This window comes from Balaenoptera borealis, assembly GCF_965194805.1.
Source record: "Balaenoptera borealis genome assembly, chromosome: 13".
In the NCBI taxonomy this organism is placed as follows: Eukaryota; Metazoa; Chordata; class Mammalia; order Artiodactyla; family Balaenopteridae; genus Balaenoptera; species Balaenoptera borealis.
The window spans coordinates 47709346-47736546 of record NC_138870.1 but is presented as its reverse complement, the minus strand read 5'-3'; the positions used below and the strand labels follow the sequence as shown (position 1 = coordinate 47736546).

At 55.6% G+C, this 27201-nt stretch overlaps 2 protein-coding genes and 1 long non-coding RNA gene across 11 annotated transcripts; 2 read left to right on the top strand and 1 right to left on the bottom strand.

Moving 5' to 3' along the window:
- The first annotated feature begins 183 nt into the window (after nucleotides 1-183).
- On the top strand, nucleotides 184-14266 carry STAT6 (signal transducer and activator of transcription 6). Of its 8 annotated transcripts, none has more exons than XM_082350928.1 (23): nucleotides 184-419; nucleotides 558-849; nucleotides 3461-3597; nucleotides 4009-4147; nucleotides 4442-4525; nucleotides 4946-5084; nucleotides 5211-5263; nucleotides 5436-5584; nucleotides 6178-6309; nucleotides 6431-6619; nucleotides 6834-7038; nucleotides 7163-7285; nucleotides 7883-7975; nucleotides 8704-8910; nucleotides 10109-10203; nucleotides 10300-10436; nucleotides 10776-10922; nucleotides 11140-11203; nucleotides 11310-11420; nucleotides 11614-11706; nucleotides 12512-12577; nucleotides 12683-12811; nucleotides 12890-14266. In XM_082350928.1, the coding sequence occupies exons 3-23, from the start codon at nucleotides 3482-3484 to the stop codon at nucleotides 13077-13079; spliced, it is 2661 nt and encodes an 886-aa protein (XP_082207054.1). In that variant the 5' UTR covers nucleotides 184-419; nucleotides 558-849; nucleotides 3461-3481; the 3' UTR covers nucleotides 13080-14266. The 8 variants fall into 8 exon arrangements, with proteins under 8 accessions (XP_082207054.1, XP_082207057.1, XP_082207056.1 ...); XM_082350931.1 differs by having other exon boundaries at nucleotides 269-419; nucleotides 6951-7038; XM_082350924.1 differs by lacking the exons at nucleotides 184-419; nucleotides 558-849 and adding an exon at nucleotides 923-1041.
- NAB2 (NGFI-A binding protein 2) lies at nucleotides 14206-20225 on the bottom strand. 2 transcript variants are annotated; one of them, XM_082350988.1, is made up of 7 exons: nucleotides 19994-20225; nucleotides 17658-18531; nucleotides 17086-17219; nucleotides 16698-16749; nucleotides 16472-16604; nucleotides 16069-16260; nucleotides 14206-15066 (listed from the first exon to the last, which is right to left on the bottom strand). In XM_082350988.1, the coding sequence occupies exons 1-7, from the start codon at nucleotides 20074-20076 to the stop codon at nucleotides 14957-14959; spliced, it is 1578 nt and encodes a 525-aa protein (XP_082207114.1). In that variant the 5' UTR covers nucleotides 20077-20225; the 3' UTR covers nucleotides 14206-14956. The 2 variants fall into 2 exon arrangements, with proteins under 2 accessions (XP_082207114.1, XP_082207115.1); XM_082350989.1 differs by lacking the exon at nucleotides 16069-16260.
- Nucleotides 20226-20597: 372 nt separating this feature from the next.
- Nucleotides 20598-23874, top strand: LOC309609536. Its single transcript, XR_014233476.1, has 2 exons — nucleotides 20598-20723; nucleotides 22562-23874. It is a non-coding gene; the product is annotated as an uncharacterized lncRNA (long non-coding RNA).
- The last annotated feature ends 3327 nt before the right edge of the window (nucleotides 23875-27201 follow it).

The window sequence follows — 27201 nt, the reverse complement described above, 5'->3', positions numbered from 1 at the left end:
CCAGCTTGTGCTGGCTCCCACCTGGGTTTGAGGAGTAGTACCCTGTGAGGAGGGGGCAGAAATGATTTTCAGTCCGAGGGACCCCTGGAGTCCTACAGAATTGTGAGCTTCAGCCTCCCCTCCCCCACTCCCTCCCATCAGCGGTCACGAGACCTCTAAGGCGTTCCCCACCAAGAAGGAAGGGGGACCGAGGAGTTCCAGCTCCCGGGCCGCTTTCAGGGTCCTCCACTGGAGGGAGCGCAGAGCCCAGAGGGATTTCTTTTTCCAGAGGCCACAGGGGAGCCCAGTCCCTTGCGAGCCCAAACCCCCGGCGCCTGCGAAAGTTTGAGTATGGGAGCGGCAGTTTGGGGCGGCACGTCTGTGGCTTGATATTGGGTGACTTTCTGGAGGAAAGTTGATTGCTTTTGAGAGGAGACAGAGTAAGTGGGGATCAGCCTCCCCTCCAGCCTGGCCCCAGGGCCCCCAAGCCCCAGTCCTGGCTCCCCCCACCCCATGCTCCCCTACCCGGTATCGGAGGCACACACGCTCACCTCACTTTCTTCCTCTTCCTCCTCCAGCCCACTTTCCCTTGTCTGTGTCGTCAGAGCTCCAGGGAGGGACCTGGGTAGTCGGAGAAGCCGGAAACAGCGGGCTGGGGCAGCCACTGCTTACACTGAAGAGGAAGGACGGGAGAGGATTGTGTGTGTGTGTGTGTGTGTGTGTGTGTGTGTGTGTGTTTTCTTTTTGGTGGTGGAGGTGGAGGGGGGGTGCTAGCAGGGCCAGCCCTGAACCCGCTGGACAGAACTACAGACCCATGGGGCCTGGCAGTGCCCGCTGAGAGAGGGAGAAGACAGCAGAGGGGTTGGCAAGGTGAGGGGATGCCTCCAAGGAGGGGAGGGTGGGGGGCCTCTGACTGTGAGTATGTGGGGCGGTGGGTTGCGGGGAGTGCCTCTCAGGATCCTCCCTGGGCAGAGTGGATGGGCCCCAAGAAATTGTTTCAGCTGGGGTTGGTGGCTGGTGGTACTGAGTTTTGGCAGTTTCGAAGTATCAGAAGAATCTGGGGTGAGTACAGGCCCAGCACTTCCCCTCCCTCCCTCCCCACCGTGGGTCACTTTTTCCATACACCCTGTCCCCCGCACCTCCAGGGACATGTAAAGGCAGGGAAAGGAGGGCAAGGAGGTGCCCCTCTGCCCTCTGGGTTGGGGGGAGGTGGCCGCCCCTCCCTAGAAGGCTGATACCAGAGGGCAGTAGGTCCTTGACAAACCCCTATCCGGGCCCCCCATAAAGGTTCCTGTTCAAGGGTGTGGCTAGCGAGCCCTAGATGCAGACCTCATGGTGTCCCAGAGGAGGGGGAATTTCCCCCCTCAAAACTGCTCCACTTTTGGCGCGGCCACGTCACGGAGTTAACCCTACTCTTGCTGAACTGGCTCCGCCTCCCGTCCCCCCGCCCCGCCCCCGCCGCCGCATACACACACTGGGCAACTCAGAGAAGCTCGTTTGACTCTTGGTCCTGTGGTCCCACGGTCAGAGGGCTCGGGAATGCAGGGGTTGAGGTGAGGTTTAGGCCACGAGGAGGGCTGATGAAGATCCTGGACTTTGGGTTTCCCTTCCCGGTTGGGAAGGGAACACTGGCCCCGCCCCCTCAGGCCGCGGCTCCTCCCTCCCTGCCGGTGTTGGGGGCTTACAGCAGAAGGTGCCTCTGGCCTGGCCGGCCGACTTACCCAGCCTGGTTATTGGGTGTGGCTGGGGGAAAGTCTGGCCCCCTGCTGCCTGAAGATGGAGTGGGGAAGATCTGAAGCCAGGGCCAGGCCAGGAAGCTGGTCACTCAGCAGGGGCATGTAGAGGAAAGGGGGGCTGCCTATGGCTTAGGGATCGCCTCAGTCCCCAGTAGCGTAGGAAGAGAGGTCAAAGGTCTGAGCACCGTGAGACACAGGAGAGGAAGAGGGAAGAGAGAGATGGAGTCCTCCCCTGAGTTTGAAACAAACCAAAAGGGGCCCCACTCCAAGGTGGGTGTAGAGAAAGGTCTATTAGACGACCCTGAGCAGGATGGGGGGAGGATTCTGCCTTTGGGAGAAAAGAGCTCAAGGGGATAGGGACTGGGGCGAGGGGCAGGAACCTCCAGAAAAGGGGCCCCTCTGTTCTCCGTCCCTCTGGGAGTCCTGGGAGAGGGGAGGGGCTAAAAGTGCAGCAGGAAAACTTGGGGTTACCAGGTTGGGGGAGACCCAGGGAGTTTCCATCCCCATCCTTTCTGTCATCTCTGGGAAGAGGGATATTTTGAGAAACTGGAAACTGAGAGACCCCTGGGAAACCACTGGTTTACCCACCCCACCCTGTGGCCCACCCAGAAATGGGGAGGCAGCCCTCTCCCCTACCCTCCCATCTCCTTTCCTCTTGCCCCCTTTTCTTCTTTTTGTTGTAGCCCTCTAGCCTCCTTGCCCCTCTTCTAGGCTTTTCACTGAAGGCTTATTAACCCCACTTTTTTCTCTAATCTCTCACCATCTTCCTGAGTTCTCTCTACTTTTCCTTTCGCTCAGTCTCCTCTTCTTCAATTCTCCTCCCATGCCCCCCCACCCCCCCACCCCCGCCTTAGGATTATGGGATTTGGATCTTGAAGGCATCCTAACAGCACAACGTGGTGGTTAATCCCCTCTCGGGTTCAAATCGCTTGCTGAGTGGCCTCGGCAAGTTGGAGAACCTCCTTGAGCTCGGTTTCTCTACCTGTGAAAGGGGATAATTCTATATTTTAAAAATTGTTGCAAGATTTTGAGGTAATGAGCTCAGTATAATGCCTCATACATAGTAAGTGCTTAATAAATGCTAGCTATTATTACTCTGCCATCCTCTTCTTCATCATCTAGCCAGGTAGTTTTCAGATTCTCTCATGGAACCCTGGAATTTTTAGGGTTTTCTCCAGGGTCACCTTTGGGGTCAGGAGGTGGGGAGAGGGAAGTAAGAAGCAGTAGAATTCCAGGCCTACCACACTTGCTTTCAACAGAGAAGCTCCAATTTTATATAATTGTGATTCCACAGATTAAAACTAAAATTGTCTACTGCTTTAAAAAGTTTGGAAAGTTCTGCACTTTATCCAAGCCTCATATTCTATAGATGAGAAGATTGAGGTCCACAGAGTGGAGGTTTCTTGCCTACAGAACCAGAGCCAGGCCTAGAGCTACAACCCACATCCTTTGTCTTCTCTCAGAGAGCTTTCCCTACTGCCCCATCGCCCCTGTCTCCCGCCCCGCCCTCTGGCTGCAGCTCAGCTCTTCCCACCCCATCACCCCTGTGTCTACCGTTGAAGGAATTACCTTGTCTGAGGCATTGGCCAGGGATGTCCCTGGTTTGAGGTGGTCTGGCTGTGAGTGGTGGTGGGGATGGTCTCTGGGAGGGCTGTCTACGGGAGGTCCCTGGCTGCCCCCAAACAAAAGCCAACTTTCTTGGGCACCTCTCAGAGTGCTCAAGTAGCCTTGTTCCTTTTCTCCAGGCACCCTCCAAACCCCAGATCATGTCTCTGTGGGGTCTGGTCTCCAAAATGCCCCCAGAAAAACTGCAGCGGCTGTATGTCGACTTCCCTCAACACCTGCGGCATCTCCTGGGCGACTGGCTGGAGAACCAGCCCTGGTGAGTCCTGGCTGCCCCATGTTGGTCCCCCAGGTCCTCCCCCACCCACCTTCCCTCTCATTAGATTTTCTTCATCCCATTTCAAGACTTGGGACTCGTTATTCCATGTGCGGTGGTCCAGATTTAGCTGGGAGTCTGTGCCATATCAACCAGACTATGCATGTTGATACGTGGAGCCCCCCACCCCCTTAGGAGGCTGAGCCAAAGAGGAGGGAGGTCAGAGCTGGGGTAAGGGCACTACCCACAACAGCTGGAAAAAGGGGGAACAAGGGACATGGCTGAGGGCTCCAGAGGGCTTGGATGGAGGATAAGAGGAGGAAGGAGCCGCTGAGCTGATTGCTGTGGGGTAAAGGGACAGTAGAGCAGAGGAAGCCCTGACCCGAGGCTGCCTCATCCTTGATCTTCCTGCAGGGAATTCCTTGTCGGCTCAGACGCCTTCTGCTGCAACATGGCCAGCGCCCTACTTTCTGCCACTGTCCAGCGTCTTCAGGCCTCGGCTGGAGAACAGGGGGAGGGGAGCACCATCTTGCAACACATCAGCACCCTGGAGGTGGGGCAGGAGGGGAGGGGACAAGGCTGGGTGGGGCCTGGAATGGAGCTGGGGTGAGCATTGGATGCTGGAAGAAAATTGGTTGGATGCTGGAAGAAAATTGGTGTTCCTGTGGCTAGCTGTTAGCTAGCATGCAAATTAGATTTTAAAAGCATGCAAATGCATGAAAACTTCTGGAGTCTACAGTTGTGCTGCCTTTCAGTGCATGTGTGAATGGGGGGCTGGGGATTGGAAGGGGAGAAAGACATGGGTAAGAGCCAGGCTAACCCTGTCTATCACCCTTCATTTCTATAGAGCATATATCAGAGGGACCCCCTGAAGCTGGTGGCCACTTTCAGACACATACTTCAAGGGGAAAAAAAAGCCATTATGGAACAGGTATTGTGGTACCCCACCTCCCACCCCCACTCAATTCCCTGGGACTTTAGCCTGAGCCATGAGAAACTAGAAGGAATTTGAACTTCAGGAAAAGTTCAGTGTTCTAGGCCCAGGATGACCAAAGGAGTCAAAGTGAGCCCCAGGTTAAGCTCAGAGAAGCTTGCAATGAGGGACTGAGGATAGTGAGGCCTAGGAAGGAGAGAGCAAGTGATAAGGAGCTGATTCTGCCAGGAGAGAGGTCTTACCTACAGGAAATTCCAAAAGGTCAGGAAGGACTGTCAAAGGAGAGAAGGGAGTCAGACAAGGGAAGTGGTCTGTTTTCTGCAGAGCATGGCAGTCGCACGCCTTTAGGGAGTGGAGGCCGAGTGGAAAGAGCTGGGCAGAGTGTCTCACCTCTTGGCATCTCTCCCTCCTGTGCAGTTCCGCCACCTGCCAATGCCCTTCCACTGGAAGCAAGAGGAACTCAAGTTTAACACAGTCCTGCGGAGGCTGCAGCACCGAGTGGGGGAAACCTGCCTTCTCCGCAAAGCCCTGCAGCCTGGGGCTGAGGGAGGCCAAGGTGGGAGCCTGGGCCTAGAGCCCTAAGAGGGTTCTGGGGAGTGTGTGGGAGTGATCCCCTCTTGGATCTCAACCTTGACTGTACCTCAAATCTATCTGCACCCCTGATTTCTGCCCCTACCCTCAGTGTCTTTGCACAGCCTGATAGAAACTCCTGCCAATGGGACCGGGCCAAGTGAGGTGAGCAATGGACTGGGATATGGAGATTGAGCTCCAAGGGCAGACTTTGAGGGTCTCAAATCTGTGGAGGGATGGAGATTAGACCTCAGAGAGGTGAGAAAGAGAGCCCTACCCTCCAGAGCTGGGTGAGGAGGAAGCGTGTGGCCCTGGCTCAGGCCCTTTCTGCCCACAGGCCCTCGCCACGTTCCTGCAGGAGACTGTCGGGGAGCTGGAGGCTGCCCAGGCCCTGGTGCTGAAGAGGATCCAGATTTGGAAACGGCAGCAGCAGCTGGCAGGGAATGGCGCACCCTTTGAGGAGAGCCTGGCCCCACTACAGGAGAGGTTGGGTCAGGGCTGACAGGGAAGTGGCGGGGGGGGCGGGCTGGGGGTGGACACCTGCTGTCCCTGCTGGAGCACCCACAGGTGCGAGAGAGGAAAACCAGGCCAAAGGGTCTTGGGGTGGGTCAGGACTCAGAGAAGCCCATTCCAGCAGGGCCACGCACACTGTTGTTCAGGTTGTGTCCTGTACACGTGCACCCGGTGGACGGGGCACAAGCAGTTCTTCCAACCCACAATTCTCTCTTCAAGCCCCATGCCCAGAGGAATGGGAAGTCTATTTGATCTATTGGGCAGGGCACCTTTCAAAATGCACAAAAGCATCATATGTGCTGGCAGCTGACCTGGGTACCAGAGCCCTGGGGAAGAGGCAGCTGGGTTTCCACAGAGCTTCCAGGCACTGAGAAGGAACCTTCCTCCCCAGAGCCAAGGCATGTCCCACAACTCCGTTAGCCCAGGTGCCTTGCAGCCACGCCCACTGCTCATCCCACCCCTCCACACACACTCTCCTGCTTTCTTCCTGGGTTTAGGGGTGGGGGGTCTGGGCGGGGAGCAGGCAGCCTAAACCCTGTGCCCCCTGACCACTGTCCTGGCCCCAGGTGTGAGAGCCTGGTGGACATTTACTCCCAGCTGCAGCAGGAGGTGGGGGCGGCTGGTGGGGAGCTTGAGCCCAAGACCCAGGCAGCGCTGATTAGCCGGCTGGATGAAGTCCTGCGAACCCTCATCACCAGGTATGAGACCCCAGCCTGGCCTAGAGCAGACCCCAAGGAAGGAAGAGGGTCAGAGCTGTGGGGAGGGCACCAGGAGGGACCCAGCTGCTAACTTCCCTTGTGTCCTCCTCACTCCTCCCAGCTCTTTCCTGGTGGAAAAGCAGCCCCCCCAGGTTCTGAAGACTCAGACCAAGTTCCAGGCCGGGGTTCGATTCCTGCTGGGCCTGAGGTTCCTGGCGGCCCCAGCCAAGCCTCTGATGGTCAGGGCCGACATGGTAACCGAGAAGCAGGCGAGGGAGCTGAGCATGCCCCAGGGGCCCGGGGCTGGAGCGTAAGCTGGGGCTGGAGAGGGGCTGGAGGGTGGTGGAGGCCAGAGGAGCCTGGGGGACTGGCACCACGAAGAGCAGGGTGATGACAGGGAGGGTGGGCCATGGGATGTGGGGACCCTGTATGATAGTCAAGGCAGAGGAAGGGGAGGGACCCATCAGTGCTGGAATGGGGTGGGAGCATCATGATTTGGCTAATATGGGGACTTCTCCCTTAAGAACTCAAGTGGGGAGATGGAGATTAGGGGCCAGTAGTCCAGGCCATTCGCCGGTGGACTCAAGCTCCTGCCACTCCTGGCCCAGTTGGGATGAGCCACTCTCTGACTTGCCTGGCAGAGAAAGCACCGGGGAAATCATTAACAACACCGTGTCCCTGGAGAACAGCATTCCCGGGAATTGCTGCTCTGCCCTGTTCAAGAACCTGGTGAGGCCTTCGGGGAGCAGTGGGCGGGGGTCCTCAGGCCAGGACATTCTCCTTGGAGAGGGTGTTGGGAGCCCAGGAGAAGCAGTTGCTGCCCTTACCCTCCTCTCCCTTGCCCCACCTGCAGCTTCTGAAGAAAATCAAGCGGTGCGAACGGAAGGGCACAGAGTCTGTCACCGAGGAGAAGTGTGCCGTGCTCTTTTCCACCAGCTTCACGCTCAGCCCCAACAAACTCCCTATCCAGCTCCAGGTGAACTGAGGCCCCAGCCCTGCCCGAGGCGGGGCCCCAGGTGCCCCTCCAGGCCACACACTGGGGCCCTGCATCCTCACTCTTCATGACTGCCCCATACCCTGTGTGTTTGGGATTTGTGCATGCTGGGGCCCCGGGTGAGTGGGGAGGAGCAAGGACCGGAGTGCACACCCCAGGGAATGACAGTGTAGGGGCAACTGGCACTTACTCACTTTTCATAGACCAGGGCACTGATTTAAGTCACACACATGCACACACACGCGTGGTATTCACAATCACATTATGAGGTATGTATTATTACTAGCCTCATTTTATAGATGAGGACATTGAGACACAGAGAGATTGAGTAATTAGCCCAGGTCACACAGCTACTGAATGTTGGAGCTGGCATTTGAAACCTGGGGACTCTATAGCACTGACTTGTAACCACTTCTCTGCAGTAAGGCCCTAAATGAGCTTCAGAAAGCACTCGATAACACACCATGAGGTTTTAACCATGTTGTGTGAGTCCAGTAGCTTCCCTGCACCCTCAGAGCCAGCCCTCTGTGGAAGCCCCTTGCCCCAGTAAGAAGAACCCCCTTTCCTCACCCCCTTCAGGCCCTGTCTCTGCCCCTGGTGGTCATCGTCCACGGCAACCAAGACAACAATGCCAAAGCCACCATTCTGTGGGACAACGCCTTCTCTGAGATGGTGATGAAAGACCTGGAGTTGGCGGGGGCAGGGGGGGCTCTTACCTGGGGGGTGGGGTGCAGGCTGGTGGGGTGGCAAGCATGTTCAAATGAGAGTGACCTTAACTCCTTCTCATAGACCTGTTTTCGTACTTCTGACCTCTTTTCGTGCCATTTTTTTTTCATACTTTATTTTTTATTTTATTAATTTATTTACTTATTTATTTTTTGGCTGCGTTGGGTCTTCGTTGCTGCGTGCGGGCTTTTCTCTAGTTGCGGCGAGCAGGGGCTAGTCTTCGTTGCAGCGCGTGGACTTCTCATTGCGGTGGTTTCTCTTTGTTGCAGAACATGGGCTGTAGGCGCGTGGGCTTCAGTAGTTGGGGCACGCGGGCTCAGTAGTTGTGGCTCGCAGGCTCTAGAGCGCAGGCTCAGTAGTTGTGGTGCACGGGCTTAGTTGCTCCACAGCATGTGGGATCATCCCGGACCAGGGCTCGAACCCGTGTCCCCTGCATTGGCAGGCGGATTCTTAACCACTGCGCCACCAGGGAAGTCCCCTTTTCATGCCAATCTTAACAGCTATCCTGCAGTAGCACCGTAGACTACTTTGGAAAAGCACCATCTTTGTTGAGCAAGCTCAGGGGGACAAGGCTGGGGAGGGGCAGCCTTGGGGAGGTGGGAAGGATGAAGGCCCTCCTGAGGAGGGATGGGGATGTCAGCCTGAGGCTCCCTCTCCTTCTCTCCTCCCCCCAGGACCGCGTGCCCTTTGTGGTGGCTGAGCGGGTGCCCTGGGAGAAGATGTGTGAAACTCTGAACCTCAAGTTCATGGCTGAGGTGGGGACCAACCGGGGGTTACTCCCAGAGCACTTCCTCTTCCTGGCCCAGAAGATCTTTACCGACAACAGCCTCAGCATGGAGGCCTTCCAGCACCGTTCTGTGTCCTGGTCACAGTTCAACAAGGTCATTCCCCTGCGCTTCGGACTTCCCACCCCCAAGCTCTTCATCCCTGGGGCACTCAGGGCTTCCCCAACCTCTGCCCAGGGATCAACCGCTGGGATCTTCACAATGCCCCACCACGTTCATCAGGAAGGCCTCTGTCATGGCCCAGGCAGGAGAACCCCTCAGGTCTCTGGCATCCCCCAGTTTTGGTCTGGGGGCCCTCTATCCTCCCTCTTTGCCAGTGATCTGCGTGACTCACCCAGATTGTGTGTAAACACAGCTTTGATTCAAAATGACTTTGACCCATTGGGAAAATAGGTCTTATTGCAAAAACAGGGACGAAATCCCACAGGGACAAATGCAATAATACCAGCTACCATGTGTTGACAGCTTACTATATGCCAGGCACTGTGCTTCAGCAGTTTATATATGTTCTCTCGTTTAATCATCCCGACATCCCTTTGAGGTAGGTACTATTACCCCCATTTTACAGAGGATGAACCTGCTCAGAGGGGTTAAGTAGTTTGTCCAAGACCTCCCATCAAGTGAGTGGCATGTCTGGGATGGAACACCATATTTCTGACTCTTGCTCTTAGCTACTACATTTTACTGCCTCCAAAATAAGGTGGCTCAGGACTGGATGTTACAAGAACAGGGGAAAAAGGAGGTCTGGGTGTCTTGGTTGAGGACCAGCTGGGTAAATGCAGTCATGCACTGATCTCTTTTTTAAAAAAAGGAAGAAAGAAAAGCCCACACAACCAGAGGATGTGTTAGCAAAAGGGAACAGGACACTCACACCCTGCAAGCTGCCTTCTCTGGACACCACTTCCTCCAGGCCTCATTCGGGAGGGTGTAGAGCACAGTGGTTAAGAGGGGGCCCAGCCCAGACTTCCTGGGCTGAATCCCAGCTCTGCTTCTCACCAGGTGTGTGAGAAGCAAGTTATTTGACCTTTCTAGGCTTCCATTTCTTCATCTGTAAGATGGGATACTCACAGGACCTACCTCCCTAGGCCTGTAAAGATCAGATACATTAATTTATGAAAAGAGCTTGGAATAGTGCCTGGCACATGGTAAACTTGAGTGTTGGCCATTGTCATGGATGGGGTCTCAGGTCCAATGTGGGTCCCTCAGTCCTGTGACTCTGTCGTGTAGGTACTCACAGCCCAATGCCTGCCCTAACTAGGCTCCTGTGCTCACACCAACTCCCCTCTCCCCACAGGAGATCCTGCTGGGTCGTGGCTTCACCTTTTGGCAGTGGTTTGATGGCGTCCTGGACCTCACCAAACGCTGTCTCCGGAGCTACTGGTCAGATCGGTGAGTCCCCGCCCCAGGTGGCCTGAGCAGCTGTACCTCCAGCTCCCACTCCACACCCTGTGACCCCACCCACATCCTCTCCCTCATCCTGGCCAGGTTGATCATCGGCTTCATCAGCAAACAGTACGTCACTAGCCTTCTTCTCAACGAGCCTGATGGAACATTCCTCCTTCGGTTCAGTGACTCAGAGATTGGGGGCATCACCATTGCCCATGTCATCCGGGGCCAGGATGGTGAGGTCACCCCAGCCAGTCCTCTGCCTCTGTGCCTGTGCCCTCTGGGGTTTCTTCTGGGGAGGAAACATCCTCGCCTTCCTTGATGCCAACCCTGATCTTCAGGAAGTTCTTCCTTAGGTCCAACTTCTCTTCTTCCTTCTGTGGTCTAAACGTTTACCTTCTCACTGTGAGCTCTGTGGGAATGGTGACTGGTGGGTCTCCCTTCCTCAGGACCCTCACCCTAGCTCCTCTCCTCCTTACCTTGGTAGATGGAGAATGAGTCCAATAGTGGGCGGAGGTTGGGGAAAGGGAAGAAAGTCTGGACAGAGGGGACTCAAGGTCTCATTCCTATTGTAGGCTCCCCACAGATAGAGAACATCCAGCCATTTTCTGCCAAAGACCTGTCCATTCGCTCACTTGGTGACCGAATCCGGGACCTTGCTCAGCTCAGAAACCTCTACCCCAAGAAACCCAAGGACGAGGCTTTCCGGAGCCACTACAAGCGTGAGCTGGGGCTGGCAGCTCTGACTCCTTCCTGTTGTCCACCTTCTCCCTGCTCCCAGCTGTCCGCCCCCTGCCTGCTGTGTGTCATCCCCGACTTCTCTCTCCATTTTCATCTCCCTGCTTCTGCTACCTGCCCATCAGCCATGCTCACCTTTTCCACCTCCCTTCCTCCCTAAACCAGAAGCACTCCATGGCTTTCCTTTCCTCCCCACAACAGCTGAGCAGATGGGTAAGGATGGCAGGGGTTATGTCCCAGCTACAATCAAGATGACTGTGGAAAGGTGAGTGTGCTGGTATGGATGGAGGGTGGGGCCCAGTACTTACCTGTGGGAAGGGGTGGTGGCATCAGCCCCTGGTCAGTCACACATGCCTCCTCCCCTCCTCCAGGGACCAGCCACTCACCACCCCTGAGCCCCAAATGCCTACCATGATGCCCTCTTACGATCTTGGAATGGTCCCTGACTGCTCCATGAACATGCAGCTCGGCCCAGATATGGTGTAAGAAGCTTGAGAGATGGAACTGGGAGTGGTCTGTGCCAGCAGGCTGTTTCAGCATGGGCAGCTGGGAGAGCTGGCACTGGGGGCTGAAGTAGGGAATTTCCTTTCCTTGAAAGGGGTTCCCCATCTTGAGGCAGGGATTTGGGGTGTCCAGGAGAAGGGCTGGCATCAGGGGTCTGCTTTCTTTCCCCAGGCCCAAGGTGTTCCCACCACGCTCTCACTCCATCCCCTCATATCCAGCCCTTCCCCGGGAAGAATCGGTCAATGTGCTGCCAGCCTTCCAGGAGTAAGTGGGGCCACCTCTAGGGAACGGGGTGGGACACCCACCTGCAACGGGCATGGGCACTTGCATTTGTTAGGGAAGGCTCTTCTGTGAGAACGGGGTGGCAAAAAGCCAACACCTGTGTCTCTTCTGTCCATTCCACTGAGGCGTTAGTGGTTAAGATCTAGGTTCGAATTCCAGCTCCACCACTTGCTGACTTTGGGCAAGTTACTTAACTCTGATGTGTCATCTGTGAAATAGGGAATAATGATAATAACAATACCTACCTCACAGGGTTACTGTGAAGGTTAAATGAGTTAATAGTATGTATAAAGCTAAACACAGTACCTGGCTCATAGCAAGAGCTATGTAAGTATTAGTATTATCTCTCCCGCCCCTGAAATCTACTGTCATTTATCTGCTGTCTTGATTTTTATTTATCTTTTTGGCCCTGAAGTGGCATAGACACTTGTTCTCCAGGTAGCACTCAGGTGCTTACTAACTCTCAGTCAAGGCACGACATCTCCCCTCCCAGGAGTTGACGTAGGGGTGGGGACAGGGGTACTTAAGAGCCAGCAAAGTTCAGAGTCCAAAGAAACATTAGAAATTAGCTAATCTAGCCCTCCTCTCTCTCCTGCCCCCAGTCGCCAATGCATACGCATTTATACAGATGAGAAGACCAAGCTCACAGGTGGAAATGGCTTGCCCAGTACTTGCCGTCAGGATGAGGAGCTGGAAATACTGTTTCCTCACTCAATGGTCTTGACTTTGCAACACCCTGCCCTTCTCCAGCTTTCCTTTCTGACTGTGCCCTCCTTCCTGATTCCAGACCTCACCTGCAGATGCCGCCCAACCTGAGTCAGATGAGCCTGCCCTTTGACCAACCTCACCCGCAGTGAGTAACACCCACCCCCATCCTGAGCTCAGGCTCCTCATTCATTCCCAGCCTCAACCCCCCCGACCCCCGCCACCACCTCACTTACTTCTCTGGGCCTGGCAGGGGCCTGCTGCCGTGCCAGCCTCAGGAGCATGCCGTGTCCAGCCCCGAGCCCTTGCTCTGCTCAGATGTGACCATGGCGGAAGAGAGCTGCCTGAGGCGGTCGGTGGGAGGGTTCCCTCAAGGCACCTGGTGAGTGTCAGCCTGGGGGTGGAGGCTGAGGAGTGGGTGCCATGCCTATCCCACTGCTTCCCTCCTTCCTCCCTGCAGGGTCCGTGAAGACATGCTCCCACCCTTGCTGCCTCCCACTGAACAGGACCTCACCAAGCTTCTCTTGGAGGGGCAAGGAGGGTCAGAGGGAGGGTCCTTGGGAGCCCAACCCCTCCTGCAGCCCTCCCGCTATGGGCAGTCTGGGATCTCAATGTCCCACCTGGACCTAAGGGCTAACCCCACTTGGTGATCCCAGCTGGAGGGGGAGCCCAGAGAGACAGCTCTCCTGCCCCCATGGACCTGCTGTGAACACCTGCCTGTGCTCCTGCCAAGCAGCAGCTGGGGAGGGTGTCCTCCTATCCCCACCTACTCCCTGGTCAGGAGGAAAAGACTTTGCCAGGAGAATGTACAGTGGGTGGAAAATATCTACTCCTTCCCTCCCACCACACACCCCTGCCCTCCCCTTTCCAAATACTGGAAGGGAAATTCAGGCTCCAAGTGAGACACGCCCCAAAACGCCTGCACACGCAGCACACACACACTCACACACACACAGACACACACACACACACACACAGCCCTCCTTGGAAGATGGGGCTGAGCAGGAAGGGGGCTGGGCCAGAGCACAGGGTGAGGGCACGGAGGGCTTCTCTGCTTGCCCCGAGCCGGGGCTCAGGACACACACGTGGAAACACACAGACACGTGCACGCATCTGCTTCAGGGGCTAGGGATGGAGGTATGGGCTTGGGTCCCAGCCCTGGGGGGATGGGAAACAGTTCAGGAGACCCTGGGAGAGAGGGGGGTCTGTACGTTCGGTTGCTGATGTGGGTTTTACCCAGATTAAAAAACAAATCCCAATCAGCTCCAAATTCCTGTCAGTCAGATGGAGGCTTCTGGATATGTGTATGACATTGTGCAGAAGTACAAGGGCCGAGTTTGTGTATAGCTGTGTGAAAGTGTGTGGACCTGAGACATGTTAATATGTAGATGTCACACACACGTTAGTTTTATGGCCACAGAGAACACGTACCTCTCTGATTTTGCCTGTGTGACAACACAAGTTTGTAAGTGTGAGACACTGCACAAAAGACACCAGCGAGTATACTGGCCTCTCTGATGTATGCTAACCCAAATGTACTAATCTTTGAGTATGACTGTGCCCAGGTTGGGTCTATGTGGCTGTAGCTTCGGTGGCTCAACACCACCAATCCTGCCCAGAGGCAGAGGCTGAGCCTGGGGTCCAGACTCAGGTGTGTGGTCCTCTTGGTGTACTGGGGGCCCTACCCACTGCTTCTTTTCTATTTCCCCACCCACCGCCAGCTTCCCTCCACTCCCCAACCCCATGCCACCCTTTCTCCATCTTGGGGGTCATAGATCCTAAGCCATAAAATAAATTTTATTCCAAAATAACAAAATAAATAATCTACTGTACACGATCTGAAAAGAAAGACGCTCTAACTGCTCAGACAGGTGCTGCGGCCCAGCTCCCAGCTGAGGGAGACCCTGAGTCCACCCAGGCCTCCCGAGGGGGCCGGTGAAGGGGACCCCACACCCCCCTAGAGAGGGCAAGAGGGAGAGAACCGCTGAGAACTTGGGGGGAAGATGGGGATGGGTGGGCGAACTGCAGCACTTGTTAAATTAAAGAAACAAACTAGAAGCACAAAAATGGAGGAGCAAAGGGGAGGAGCAGGTCCAGTGTTCCCAGGCCCCCAGATCTGGGGGGAAACCGTTTCCATTTTTAGCTGCTGGACCCTCCCAGGGAAGTCCCCCTTTCCCCCATGTCCAAACTGAGTCCAACTGCTCACGTCACTGATTCTAACTAGAGAGGATGGGAGTGTGCTGTGGAAGGGAGGGGAGAATCCCAAGTGCCCTGGAGGCAGAGTTCTTGCCTCCTTGCTCTGGGCAAGGGTGAGGGGGCACCGTGCACCCTCCTTGTGTCCTCTCGCCAGGCCCCTGCTCGTTATTGCTTGAAGCCCCATAGTTCTATGCCCATGGGGCAGGTGGGGAGGCAGGAGAAGGGCAGCGGAAGGATCCAGGGTTGTGACTAGATGCCAGGGATGGAGAGTGGAGGGGTCTGTGTGAGCCAGAAGCCTGGGGCCCTGGATCTGAGGACGCCAGTCCCCGCCTCACTGCCGGCTGGCCTCAGCCTCCACTTTCACGCTGCTCCTTCGACCTTCCACCAGAGCAGGATGGGGTCCTGGGGCAGGGCATCGGTCCAGCAGCCCCTCCTCGAACTCTGCAGGGAGAAGGGGTAGGTTAGGAGGCTGCGGGGTGGACGCTGCAGACAGAGGGGGCTGAGAACAGAGGCAGGGGTAGAGAAGGCTGCGAAGATGAGCTTGATTTCCTGACTCCTGCCCACCTCCTGTCTAGGGGGTGGTTCCATACCCAAGTGTGTGCGCCCCCTCCCCTTGCTGGCTGTGTGTAGCTCTCTGTCTCTGGATGTGTCTCTCTCTTTCTGTCTCTCCCGCCTCCGTTCTGCTGGAATTTCTGGTTCTGTCAGGAGCTGTGGGGGCGGCTTGGCTCTGACCTCTCCCCCTCCCCCCTTCCCAGGCTCTGCTGCCCCCGCTTATCCCTGGCCTCCTCCCAGGGCCCCCCCCCCACCCTACCATGCCCCCCAAGGTTCTTAGAAGCCAAAACAGGGGGGACACAGGAAGCCAGCCTCCCAGCTCCTCCCCCAAGAAGAGCCCCCCGTCAGTCCCCGCCCCCAGTTCCCACCCACGCAGAGTTTAAAAATACCAAGCTAGGGTTGGTGGCTTTGTCTGCTGCGTCACTCTGAGCCCAGCCGATGCCCGGCCCTCTGCCGGCCTCCTTGCCTACTCCCGCTTCCCCCTTCCACACACAAAGCATCCCCCTCTGGGCTCCTTCAATTCCAAGCTGGCAACCCTACCCCAACTCCTGGCCTGCTCCACCCTCCTGTGTTGGTAGAAGTTCCATCCAAACTTCCCTTCTTGGTGGCTCTCCTCTTCCTGTTCCCCTTCGTTCCCCATTCTCTGTCCCCCTGCTCCCCAAGCTCACCGTTCACAGACGTCCACTTGGGGTTAGACCCTCCCCACTGGGAACAGCCCTGCAGGGTTCCCCCCTCCTCAACCCAAGGCCTGGTTAGCTGCAGCCCCACCAGGCTACTGCCCTCTCCAGTGACGGCACCCCTCTTCCTCCCTCCTGGCCCGAGGACACCAGGATTGCTGTGCGGGGCCTGGGTGGCAGGGGTGCTTGGGGACGGCACTGCTGGCTGCCTCACCTGCGAGAGGTGGCTTTGCGGGCACACAGGGGCTGAGGCGGCCCACGCGGTCGTGGGAGACGAGGCGGGCTAGCCGCAGCCCCTCATCCATCAGCGTCTGCTGCAGGATGTGGCGGCTCCACAGCCCATGGGCTGGCAACGCCAGAGGCAGGTCAGCAGGGGGCGGCGTCAGCCTTGGGCACGACCCCACAGCTGTGGGCAGGGGCACGGGTCAGGTAGGGGGCCGCAGTCAACGGAACCCTCACCCTCAACCACACAGCCAGCCCCACGGGCCCAGGCCCATTGGCTCCCGCCCAGCCAGGCCTCCCAGCCCTGTGCCAGGCGGTGGCCTCCTGGCGCCCTCCTCCCACGCCTTCCCCCCGCCCCCGCCCCCGCAGTGAGAAGCGCTCTGATGCGCACTCACCCTGCAAGTGTCCATCCAGGCTCTCCCCGGACAGGCTGGCGCTGTCTTCCTCCAGGCTGGGGCGGTATGGGTGTGCATAGGACTCAGGGCCTGGGGGAGGCTGCTGGATTTCAGAGTGACTTTGTTCTCCAACCTGTGGATGCCCCAAATGGAGAAATGAGGACTGGCAAGGGCGGCGGCTGGGGAAGGCTGCCCTAACCCCCTATATGTACCCTAGCAAACCTACCTCTTGCTTCAGTTTCTTCAGTGGGGGGCCTCCCAGTTCTTCAGGGTGGAGCCTGCAAAGATGGAGAGAAACAAGGAGGGTGAGGCTGGGGAGAGACACATGGTGGACAGGACACAGAATCTGATGGGGAACATGCATTATTCCCAGAATCTGGAAAGATGCAGGGTAAGCAGGAGTCTCCAGCTCAAGCACTATTGTTGTCGGGGGCACAGAGGACCTGAGAGGGATGGGAAGTGGGGCCAGACCTAGGCAAGTGAACTTGGCCAAAGGCAGGGACACGCAAGCGGGTGGGAAGCAGGCCTAGAGGCACCTGAACTGGAGATCAGGACGTGACCCATCTCCTTGGTGGGATTCTGATCTAGGGAGAACCTGGAGAAGGGGGTCTCACCTGGAGCCCTTCAAGGAGGACAGGTAGGTGCTCTCTCGGGCCACTTGGCGGGACAGGGAGAAGAGTTCCACCCTCCGCAGTAAAAGAGTGTTGTCCCTCATGCAAAACTGGGCAGCAGCCTCGTTGATGGTCAGCTGTGGAGAGGACCGCCAGAGCAGTCAGAATCCTAACTGGCCCACTACCTTGCCCAGACCTCCTCACTCCCCTTCACCATCAGACAAATGAAGCTCATCCATCAGATGTTTGCTTGGGTTTTGACACCATGCAGGAGCTTTCTGAGGAAGGAAAACAGAGGTCAGCACCCACAGCTTCCTAGGAATGCCCGGGGCCTCCTCCACTCCTGTGGTGTCCTGAGCGGCATGGGCCTGGACAGCCGGGCTCTTGCCTGTGTCTCTGCTTCCCCCTTAGTTGAGGGAAGCACTACAACAGCTGAGGTTGGTAGGGGAGGGGATCAGGGCCTGGGGTCCTGGTCATGGGGCAATGAAACAGACTTGGGGAGTGTGAGGATTCTCAGAGGTGAGTAGGTCAAGGCCTGGGAGTCAAGAGCAATCCTGGGAGGCTGGGGTCCTCACCTCATGCAGGCTGAGCTGCTTGCCCTCCCGCCGCTTGGAGTCAAAGCGGCCATAGATGATGCTGTATTTGCGTATCTCCTCTTCCTTCTGGCTATCATTATCGTCCATCTCAAAGATATGGCCCACGCTCCGTGCCAGCTTCTTGTTCAGCTTCAGCAGGGAAGTTACCTCCCCAGCATCCCCCCTTGGGAAGCTTCGGAAGATCCTCTCCACGCTCTCCACCACCATGCGTACCATATCTGGCTCCAGTCGATCCGGACCACCACCAGCCCCAGCTGCTGCCAGCCCCCCAGCCCCAGTCCCCTCAGGGACTCCTCCCCCTGCAGGTGGCGAGAACGGGGGTGAGCCAGCCTCCTCTTCTCCTCCTGCCCCAACATCGGACTCTGGAGTGCTCCGGCCTGGCCAGATCCGGGGGTCCCCTGCCCCAGGTCCCCCAGACAATGGCGACAGCTTCTCTCCAAGTTCAAGGGGGCTCTTAGGGCTAAAACTGCGGGCACTGCCCGCCTTTTCCCCTGGGCTGCCATGCCCGTTGCTCATGCTCCCTTTCCGGGTCCCTGCAGTTTCAGAGATCTTGAAGAGTGGAATGCTGGAAACGGGCACAGCAGGCACCGGCTGGCTGAAGAGCCCTGGATTGGTGGCCCACTCTCTCAGTGCCTTCTGTAGGCGTCGGACATGGAGGGGCTTGGTGGCCATGCCCACGAGTGCCATGATCTCCAGGAACTCCTCCTCACCCGCCTCACACAGTTGCTGCACGTCGTCCCCTCCCTGCTGGATGAAGGTCTCATAGTAGGAAAGGAGATTGGCGCGCTGCAGGACCCGGTACAGCTGCAGCTCCCCCAGTGTCCGAGGCAGGGCCATGGCTCGGGCACTGGGCCTGAGAAGGAGGCACACAAGGGCGGGGGGCAGTCAGTGCAAGTTCCCTTGCTGGGTACTAACCCACACTCACAACTGTCTTCTCTTTCCTGCCTGTTTCTCTTCCCCTCTTTTGAATGCTCTCTCTGCCCAGACCTGAGCACAGACTATGAGAATCAGGCACTGCTCAGAGGCACAGCCATGCTCCTGCTATCACAGACTGGCCGGAAGTACCAAAAGCCAGACCAGTTTTTGCCGAAGTCAAAGGCTCCAAGCCCCCATCCTCAGCTTTTACCTTTCTGGCCTGGGGCAAGGAGACCTTGAGCGCTGAGGCCAGCCAGCACACCCCTGGGGTGGCTGGACCAACCTCTCTTCCACAACACAGTCCTCATCTTCCACCCTAAACACCTAGCAGTCTCAACGTTACACAAGTTAACTTCGCACACTGAGGTGAATGCAGGACCCCCATCCTCCCTACAGTGGACACCTAGGAGCACTACTGGCCAGCTTTATTCCCTGGTGGCATCCTGCTCATGTGTCTGAGAGACAGGGGTGTGGCCCCTCCCCCTGACCTTTTCCACTCAGTGAGCCAGGCAAACCATCCTCTGCTCCCCTTTTCCCACCCCTGCTCAGCTTTTCCCACGGATTAGGCATTCTTTGCCCACTCTTGCTCTCTGTCCCCAGGACCTCCCCTGCCTTCCAGACTGCCCAGTGCACCTCAGTTGGCCCCTCTCCCAGCAGTGACCTTCCCACCTGCTCCATAGGTAGGCCCATCCCTTCAGCGCAGGCACGGGAGAGAAAAGGAGTGCCTTAATTGTTCTGCTCAGGGGCCCGGTCCGCCCCCACACACTCCCACAGTGCTACCGTCTGTGGGCGAACACTGCCGGGGGGGGGGGGGGGTCCCGCCTACCCTTCTCTCCCTCATTTTCCACCCACGTCTTCAACGGTTGTGTGGGAGCGACTCAAGACCCCTTGAGGGAGGGGCCGCACAATGAAACTCCCCCCAAGCCACAGAAATGGAAAGAAACGCCTAAGGCATGCCCCGCTTCTGCAGAGTCCCTCTGATGCTCTGTTGGTTCAAAGGCGCCGGCTTCTCCCGGACCCCGGAGCCGCGCGCTCCGTGCCGACGACGGACTGAGCCAGCTGAGTGGCCCTCCCCCGGCACTGTTGCCAGCTAGAGCTCCAGGGCTTCCCCTAGCGCTTGGGAGCCTCCACATTCTTTGCAGGGGGCTCACATGCCAGGTCATGAGCACAAAATAAACGGGCGATGGAGAATTAGGTACTGCTTTTTCACATCCAGCTTCATCAGCTTCCTGCCTGCTCCCAGGGCCCCTAATTCGAAGACGCACCCCCTTTCCGTCAGTCTCCACCCCCCACCCCCGTCCCGCTTCCCCTCGTCCTCTGCTCGACCTCCGCCCTCCGGACCCCTTTCCCGTCCAGCTCCACCCATCTCCACTCCCCGGCGCTTCCCTTTGCCCACTAACTTGAGTCTGGGCTGCGGGGTCCGGCGGGCGCTGTCCCCTCCGCCCGGCGGCTGCTCGGCTGTGGGGGAGGGAGCTCTGTGCATGGACGGCTGCAGACCACCGGGGATGCCCCTCTCGGTGCCCAGAGCTCAGCGCCTGCCGCGCGCTGCGCTCTTCCGGGCGCGCGAGGCCGTGTCCGCCGCTGTCCGGGCTCCGTCCCTCCCTCCACGTCTCCTCTCTTCGAGCCTCCGCGCCTCTGTCTGTGCCTCTGCCCCCCCCCACCTCCCCGGCTGCGCTTGCCGCCTCTCCGCGCCTCCGCCCCCGCAGGACGCACGGGGAGCGAGGCCCGGCGCAGCGCTGGCTGCCTGGCGGGCGGAGGGCGTGGGCCGAGCCGGGGGCGGAGGCCGGGGGCGGGGGGCGGGCGCCCGGGCCTCTCCGCCGGCCTCAGAGACGCCGCGGCGGAGAGACGGAGAGAGGCGGAGACCGGGGGGAGGGGGTGTGGAGCAGGAGGCGGGGGCGGGGACTCAGAGCCTGAGCGCCGAGTTGGGGACTGAGGTGACCGACGCTGGGCTGTGGAAGGCGGACTTGGGGATCCGGCGGGCGGGGCGAGGTCGCTCCGTGCCGCCCACGCCGGATGCACAGCCGGCCTTCTCCGCGCCCACGTACCCACGTGAGAGCCCAGCCGGCGACATTCTTACTCCCACCCCCCTTCCCCTCCGAGCGGAGAGCGGAATTTCACAACCACGCACAGGTACACAAAGACACAGAAGCGCACGGACGGGCACAGGCGCCTAAACTACGCGGACGCCTGCCTGCCGACACTCGGGCCTCGCGGTGTTGTACTTGGGAATGTTAGGAGCGAGCCCGGAAAAGTTGTTGGAGACTCGGGGTGCACGGCTCCTTTCGCGCGTGCATCTGACTCCCATAGGGTGTGCACTTCAGGCAGGTCTGTGAGCGTGGGGCTCTGCAGGAATATTTTACATATCCTCGCGCTGTTCCCCAGCCCCAAAATGAGTTATTTGAAGAGGCCGTTCTCGGAAACCCAGGCGTCCTTCCATCCGTGCCCTGAGTTCCCGTCGAAGTTTGGCGAACAGGAATGGGCGGGGTTTGCTAGAAGCTACCACTTAGACGCGCAGCGATTAGTCGCGTCGGGTTTTGTTAGCGCTTAGGTCAGGCAGGGGTGGGAGGGGTACCCCGCCTTTCTCTACTCGTCGCACCCTATTTGCTGAGGATGGGGACCTGCTCCTGGGGAACTGTGTGGCAAGCCTGGGAGAGGGAAGATACCCTTTCTAGGGACGTCTGTTAGGGCACTTCGCCCGCAAGAGTCTAGTGGAAGATGGGCAAGGGCCGGCTGCATCCAACGTGGCTCCTTACAGAGGAGTAGGAGGGAGGAGCTCCTTCAAGGAGCCTAGCTCCTCCCCGCAACCCACCCCCCTCCCCGCTTTGTTTCTCCCAGCCCCATCTGGTTCCCATTACACTCTCGCCCACGCCTGGGAGGGCGGACGGGCGGGGGCTCTGAGCGCCCGGCCCTGTGGCTCTAGGCCCCGAAGAAATGAAGGGGGTTAGGGGAGAGGCGGCGGGAAGCGAGCGGACTGGCCAGAAGCAAGGTTCCCCCTAGTCCGAAACCTCAGGCCCGCCCGCCATTCCGCACTTCTGAGTGGGTGGCGTGGGCCAGGGCTGGTTCTACATTCCGGCCTGGCGAGGGGACCGTTAGGCCTCCGGTAGGGGCAGGAGAGGAGGGGTGCACCACTGGGGGGAATTTCGGTAGCCAAGAGTCTCTTCTCCATGCCATTAAGCCCCAAACACGGGGGTGGGGAGTGATAGAAATGAGCTGAGTCCTCCGTCCCGCAACTGGAGGGTGCGGCTACACGGGGTCCCTCCGGGGGCACTCCCCGGGGGCACTCCCCGACCCCTCTTAAGTGTGTGGGCGCCCCTCCCCCCGCTCTTCTCTGGTTATTTTAGAGCCTTGGCTGCCAGCGGCTGGCCCCGGGTTTCCACGTGCCTCCGCCCTCTCTCTGCCCACGCTCCCCGTGACGCACATCCTCCGCCCACGCAGCCTCTGCTCGAGGCGCCCCCCTCCCTCCCACCCGGGCCCCCTTGGGGTGGTGCTGAGCCCGCGGATCCGGAGGGAGACGCTGGCCCGCCCGGGGAAGAGGGCGGAATAGGGCGTGAAGCAAGGGGGCGGTAACCAACTGGGCTCCTGGCGCTTGGGTCCCGGCCCAGGAAAGAAAACGGTGGAACAGTCAATTCTGGGGCCTCAGCTCCACGGTCCTGGGGCCGCTACTAGGCCAGAGAGGGTCGAGGAGAGAAAAATCCCACGCACTGGGCCAGCCCACTCCCCTAGGGGTCAGAAGGAATCTGTTTGGGTGCGAACGTGTATCTGAGAGTGAAACTCCCGAGTGTTTGTATCTTTGTTTCTCAGGGTTGTCGTGAGGTTCAAATGAGAGGGTGTATATGAAAACTTTGTAAATTGTGAAATGTTAATAAGCAGATTTAAGACGCTATTGCCAGTTTGTGCCTCTGTACCCTGAGATTATGTATTTGTACGTTTCTTTACATCTAGTTGTGTGTGTCTCTGTCTCTCTCTAGGTTTGTGAGCCCCTCTGTGTGGATTTAAAAATATGTACATTTAAAAAATCATTGACTTGTCAAGGCCCACCAGAGGCCGAGACGCCCCCGCAGCCGGAGCTGCTGAGATGTCTGTTCTTCGCTTCCCTCCCACTCCTACCACCTCCAACTCCCCTCCTACTCCCTTCCGTTGACAACAAGGAATTTCCAGCCTTTAGCAAATGGAGAGAAACAAAGAGACCAAGACTATGAGAAACTACGGAAAAACAATAACGATAAGAGACAGGTGGGGGGAGGCTGACAAAAAAGGGGTGCGGCAAATTAAAAATCTTAATTTCTTCTCTTTTTCTCCTTGAGCCCCGTTTTCCCCAGTGTGGCTCAAGCCTACTTCCCTACCTGACTCACCTTTTTCCCTCCCCTCTCCTTCCACATCGGTGTTCTCAGAGGCACACAGAGCTGAGCAACGGGCCCCATTTAATCAAGGATTAGTTTAATGCTACACTGATCGCTTCCAGGAACGGAAACGATCCTCAGTCCCAATTTTCCAAGAACAGAGGAAAAGATTGTGAAGAAAGTGGGTGGAAGAGGAGTGAGGAAATTGCCAACCAGAGGGATTGTCATTCCTAGGCATGAGTAGATTTTCATCCAGCAGATTGCACTGTACACTGACCCCCCCACCCCAAGTTTTCACCAGGCCAAATCCAGCTCATACAGCAAGATCTGGCTCAAATGTCACCTTCCTGGTCCCTCTCCTTCTTGTACCTTCTCTAGGCAGAATTAATTCCTCCCATCCCTCAGTGGCCCCATGGCTCTTTGTACACATTTCAATTATAGTTGCTTGTTTCACCTTTAGCCTGGGACCTCTCCTGATCTCTGGTGGGCCCTCTGAAATGAGTGAGTTGATGATGCTATTTCCAGGCCTGAGCAGCTTTGAAAAGGGCAACTGACACAGATTTTACTCCAGAGGGGGCTGAACCTGGGCAGAACTGTTCAAGTGGAGATGATTGTTTTCCATGTCTCCTTGCTTCTTAAAGTTTCCAGTGAGTCTCACAAGTCTGGTTCCTTGGCCTTCTAAAATGTCCACTAGTCTGGTAAATTAATTCATACCCAGGTGCTAAAGGTAAAACTGAAATCCTTGCTGGTAACAGAAAAATATGAATATAAAGTAATGATCCTCTTTTTTTTTTTTCTCTTCTGTTAACATGTTAGAGTTGTAGTCTTTGAAGGAGTACTGTCCTTCAGTTTCGTCATCTTGCCAGAGATTCTTCACCTCTCAAAGACAAATAATCCTGACTTCTGCCTTTAAGGAACTCATAGACTAGTAGGGGAGGTAGGCACGATTATTTTGTAGTTCCATAATAGGGGTACAAACAATGATAGAAGTATAGGGGGCAAGTGATGTCTTCTGCTTGGAGTTGTGACGGACTGGTTTAAACAGGCATCCCAAGGAGGTGATGATGCAGCCCAGGATTTTGAAGTGTAAATAGATTTCCAGGAAGAAGGGACAGTCAAATCAGAGAGAGCAGAATTTAAATTTACGTGGAAGTATGAAACAATGATATGTTTGAGAACCTAGAAATTGTTCATTATTGCTGGATGGGGGGTGCTGGTGGTTAAAAAGGAGCCCAGGGAGGTGTATAAGGCCATTTAATTAAGAATATTAGAGACCAGTGCTTCTCAAACTATAGTAAAGGACCAATTTTTAAAACAATTTCCAGGGACTTCCCTGGTGGCGCAGTGGTTAAGAATCCGCCTGCCAGTGCAGGGGACAGGGGTTCGATCTCTGGTCCGGGAAGATCCCACATGCCGCGGAGCAACTAAGCCCGTGCACCACAACTACTGAGCCTGCGCTCTAGGGCCCGTGTGCTGCAACTACTGAAGCCCACGCGCCTAGAGCCCGTGCTCTCAACAAGAGAAACCACCCAATGAGAAGCCCGGGAACCGCAATGAAGAGTAGCCCTCGCTCGCCGCAACTAGAGAAAAGCCCGCGCGCAGCAACAAAGACCCAAGGCAGCCAAAAATTTAAAAAAATAATAAAAATTAATTAAAAAAACCCCCAACAATTTCCAATCACGGTAGAGTCCACTACTCTATAAAATACACTAAAAGTGAATTATTAGAAAAAAATGAAATAAAATCCCATTTTTATTAAATTCAATAAATATAAAATTTCTCTGTCAAATTGCTATCAAAGTTTCTAAATGCCTACACTTAATTTCTGAAATTGTTTCATTGCAGATTGGTCACAAACTTTAAGTAGCACTGTTGTAAAAATTTGTTTCTTTATATCTATGTTTTAGGTCATATAAGGGCAATGGACTTAATCACAGGAGATAGCATGGAAAAATAAAGACTTGGTAACATGGGAGTGACATGGTCAGATATGCATTTAGGAGTAGTGTAGAGGAAGGGTTTTATGGCTGCAAAAACAGCAAGGAGGCCAGCTTGAAGGAAACTAAAGTGGTCCAAGAGAGCAATGGCAAGGTGCTAGACTAAATCACTGGCGTGGGATGGAGAGGAAAGGACAGATTCAAAGGATAGTCAGCAGGTAAAATCAAAAGGACTTGATTGGCTAAAGGGTTGGGGGAAGAGAAGAGTTTAGGGTGACTCTTGGGCTTCTAGCTTGGGTGATTGAGTGAATGGAATGGAGCATCTTCGTCAAATATTTACCATCTGCAGTCTTTTTCCTAAATTGAGAAAGTTATGAAAACCAAAATTTTTCATATCTCATTTGACCACAAAACCTAATCTGACCTGAACTTATTTTGTGGCAGACCACCTAAACTTACATGAGGTTATTTATAGTTTCATTTATCCCACTTTCATTTATACCAATGTGGATATTCATATCTCTTATTGCAGAAATATTAATTTGCTTATGAGGTGCTGTCCCAGACCCCTTTAGGATTGCTGCCTTATATATTGTATATGTATCATATTACATTTCTAAAATCCAAAATTCTGAAACACATTTACTATGCAGATTTTCCACCCCATTTACTCATCAGTCTTGGCCTGCGTTCTTTTGGCTATTTGCATAAATCAGATCCACCTGCAGGTAATGAATATTCATTGTGTTGTGTGCTATGGAGTCTGAAGATGATTCTCAAAGTGTTTTGAGCAGTGTCCTTATTATTAAAACAAGGCTAAAAGCTTCTTGAGTGTCTACCTGGAAGTGACAGAACTCATTTGGATGATAAGGTGTGATGTGTTTAGGGACAACCAGTCTCATTACTGTACACTTTGTTTACACATTTTAACAGTCAGTGGCAGTCCAGTGGTTAGGACTCAGTGCTTTCACTGCCGGATCCCGGGTTCAGTCCCGGTGGGGGAACTAAGATCCTGCAAGCCACGCAGCACAGCCAAAACCAAAACCAAACCAAACCAAAACAAAACAACAGTGGTCAGTGATCCTCTGGAATTAGTTCCCCTGTTCTCTGGACTTTGTTCAAAACCGAAGAGCAAGCTCTGAATGCTGAGAATTTGGGACCTGGTGGAAAATGAAGTGTGTGTGTGTGGGTGTGGCTGTGGCTGTGGGTGGGTGTGTGGGTGTATAAATTATTTTTTAAAACAGTTTTAGACTTGCAGAAAAATTGAGAAGATAGTACAGAGAGTTCCCATGTACCCCACATCCAGTTTCCACTATTATTATCATACATTAGTATGGTGCATTTGCCACCCTAATGAACTAGTGTTGATACATTATTATTATTATTTTTTAATTATTTGTTTTATTTATTTACTTTTGGCTGCGTCGGGTCTTTGTTGCTGCGTGCGGGCTTTCTCTAGTTGCGGCAAGTGGGGGCTATTCTTCGTTGCGGTGCGCGGGCTTCTCATTGCGGTGGCTTCTCTTGTGGAGCACGGGCTCTAGGGGTGCAGGCTTCAGTAGTTGTGGCACGTAGGCTCAGTAGTTGTGGCTCACGGGCTCTAGAGCGCAGGCTCAGTAGTCTTGGCGCACGGGCTTAGTTGCTCCGCGGCATGTGGGATCTTCCCGGAGCAGGGCTCGAACCCGTGTCCCCTGCATTGGCAGGCGGATTCTTAACCACTGCGCCACTAGGGAAGTCCCTGATACATTATTATTAACTAAAAGTCTATAGTTTACTCAGATTTCCTTAGTTTTTACCTAATTTTTTTCTGTTCCAGGATCCCATACATGATACCGTATTACATTTGGTTTCCATGTCTCCTTAGGCTCCTCTTGGCTGTTAGTTTCTCAGAGTCTCCTTGTTTATGATGACCATGAGGCGTACTGGTCAGGTACTTTGTAGGTTGCCTCTCTCTTTTTTTTGGCCGTGCAGCCCACAGCTTGCGGGATCTTAGTTCCCCAACCAGGGATTGAAGCCGTGTCCTCGGCAGTGGAAGGGCCGAGTCCTAAGCACTGGACCGCCAGGGAATTCCCTAGGTTGCCTCTTTATTTGAATTTTTTAAATGTTTATCTCATACTTAGATTAGTTTTAGGGGTTTTGGGGAGGAAAACCACAGAAATAACGATTTTCTTCATACAATATCAAGGGTACATAGTAGCAACGAGCTTAATTATTGTTGATACTGACCTCTTTAGGTCAGCTAGGGGAGTGTGTGGTGTATGTATATGAGAGACATAGGATGACCACTGCAGCCAGGGGTGGCCTTGACTTTTCTTTCTGAGGATGAAATTTCTT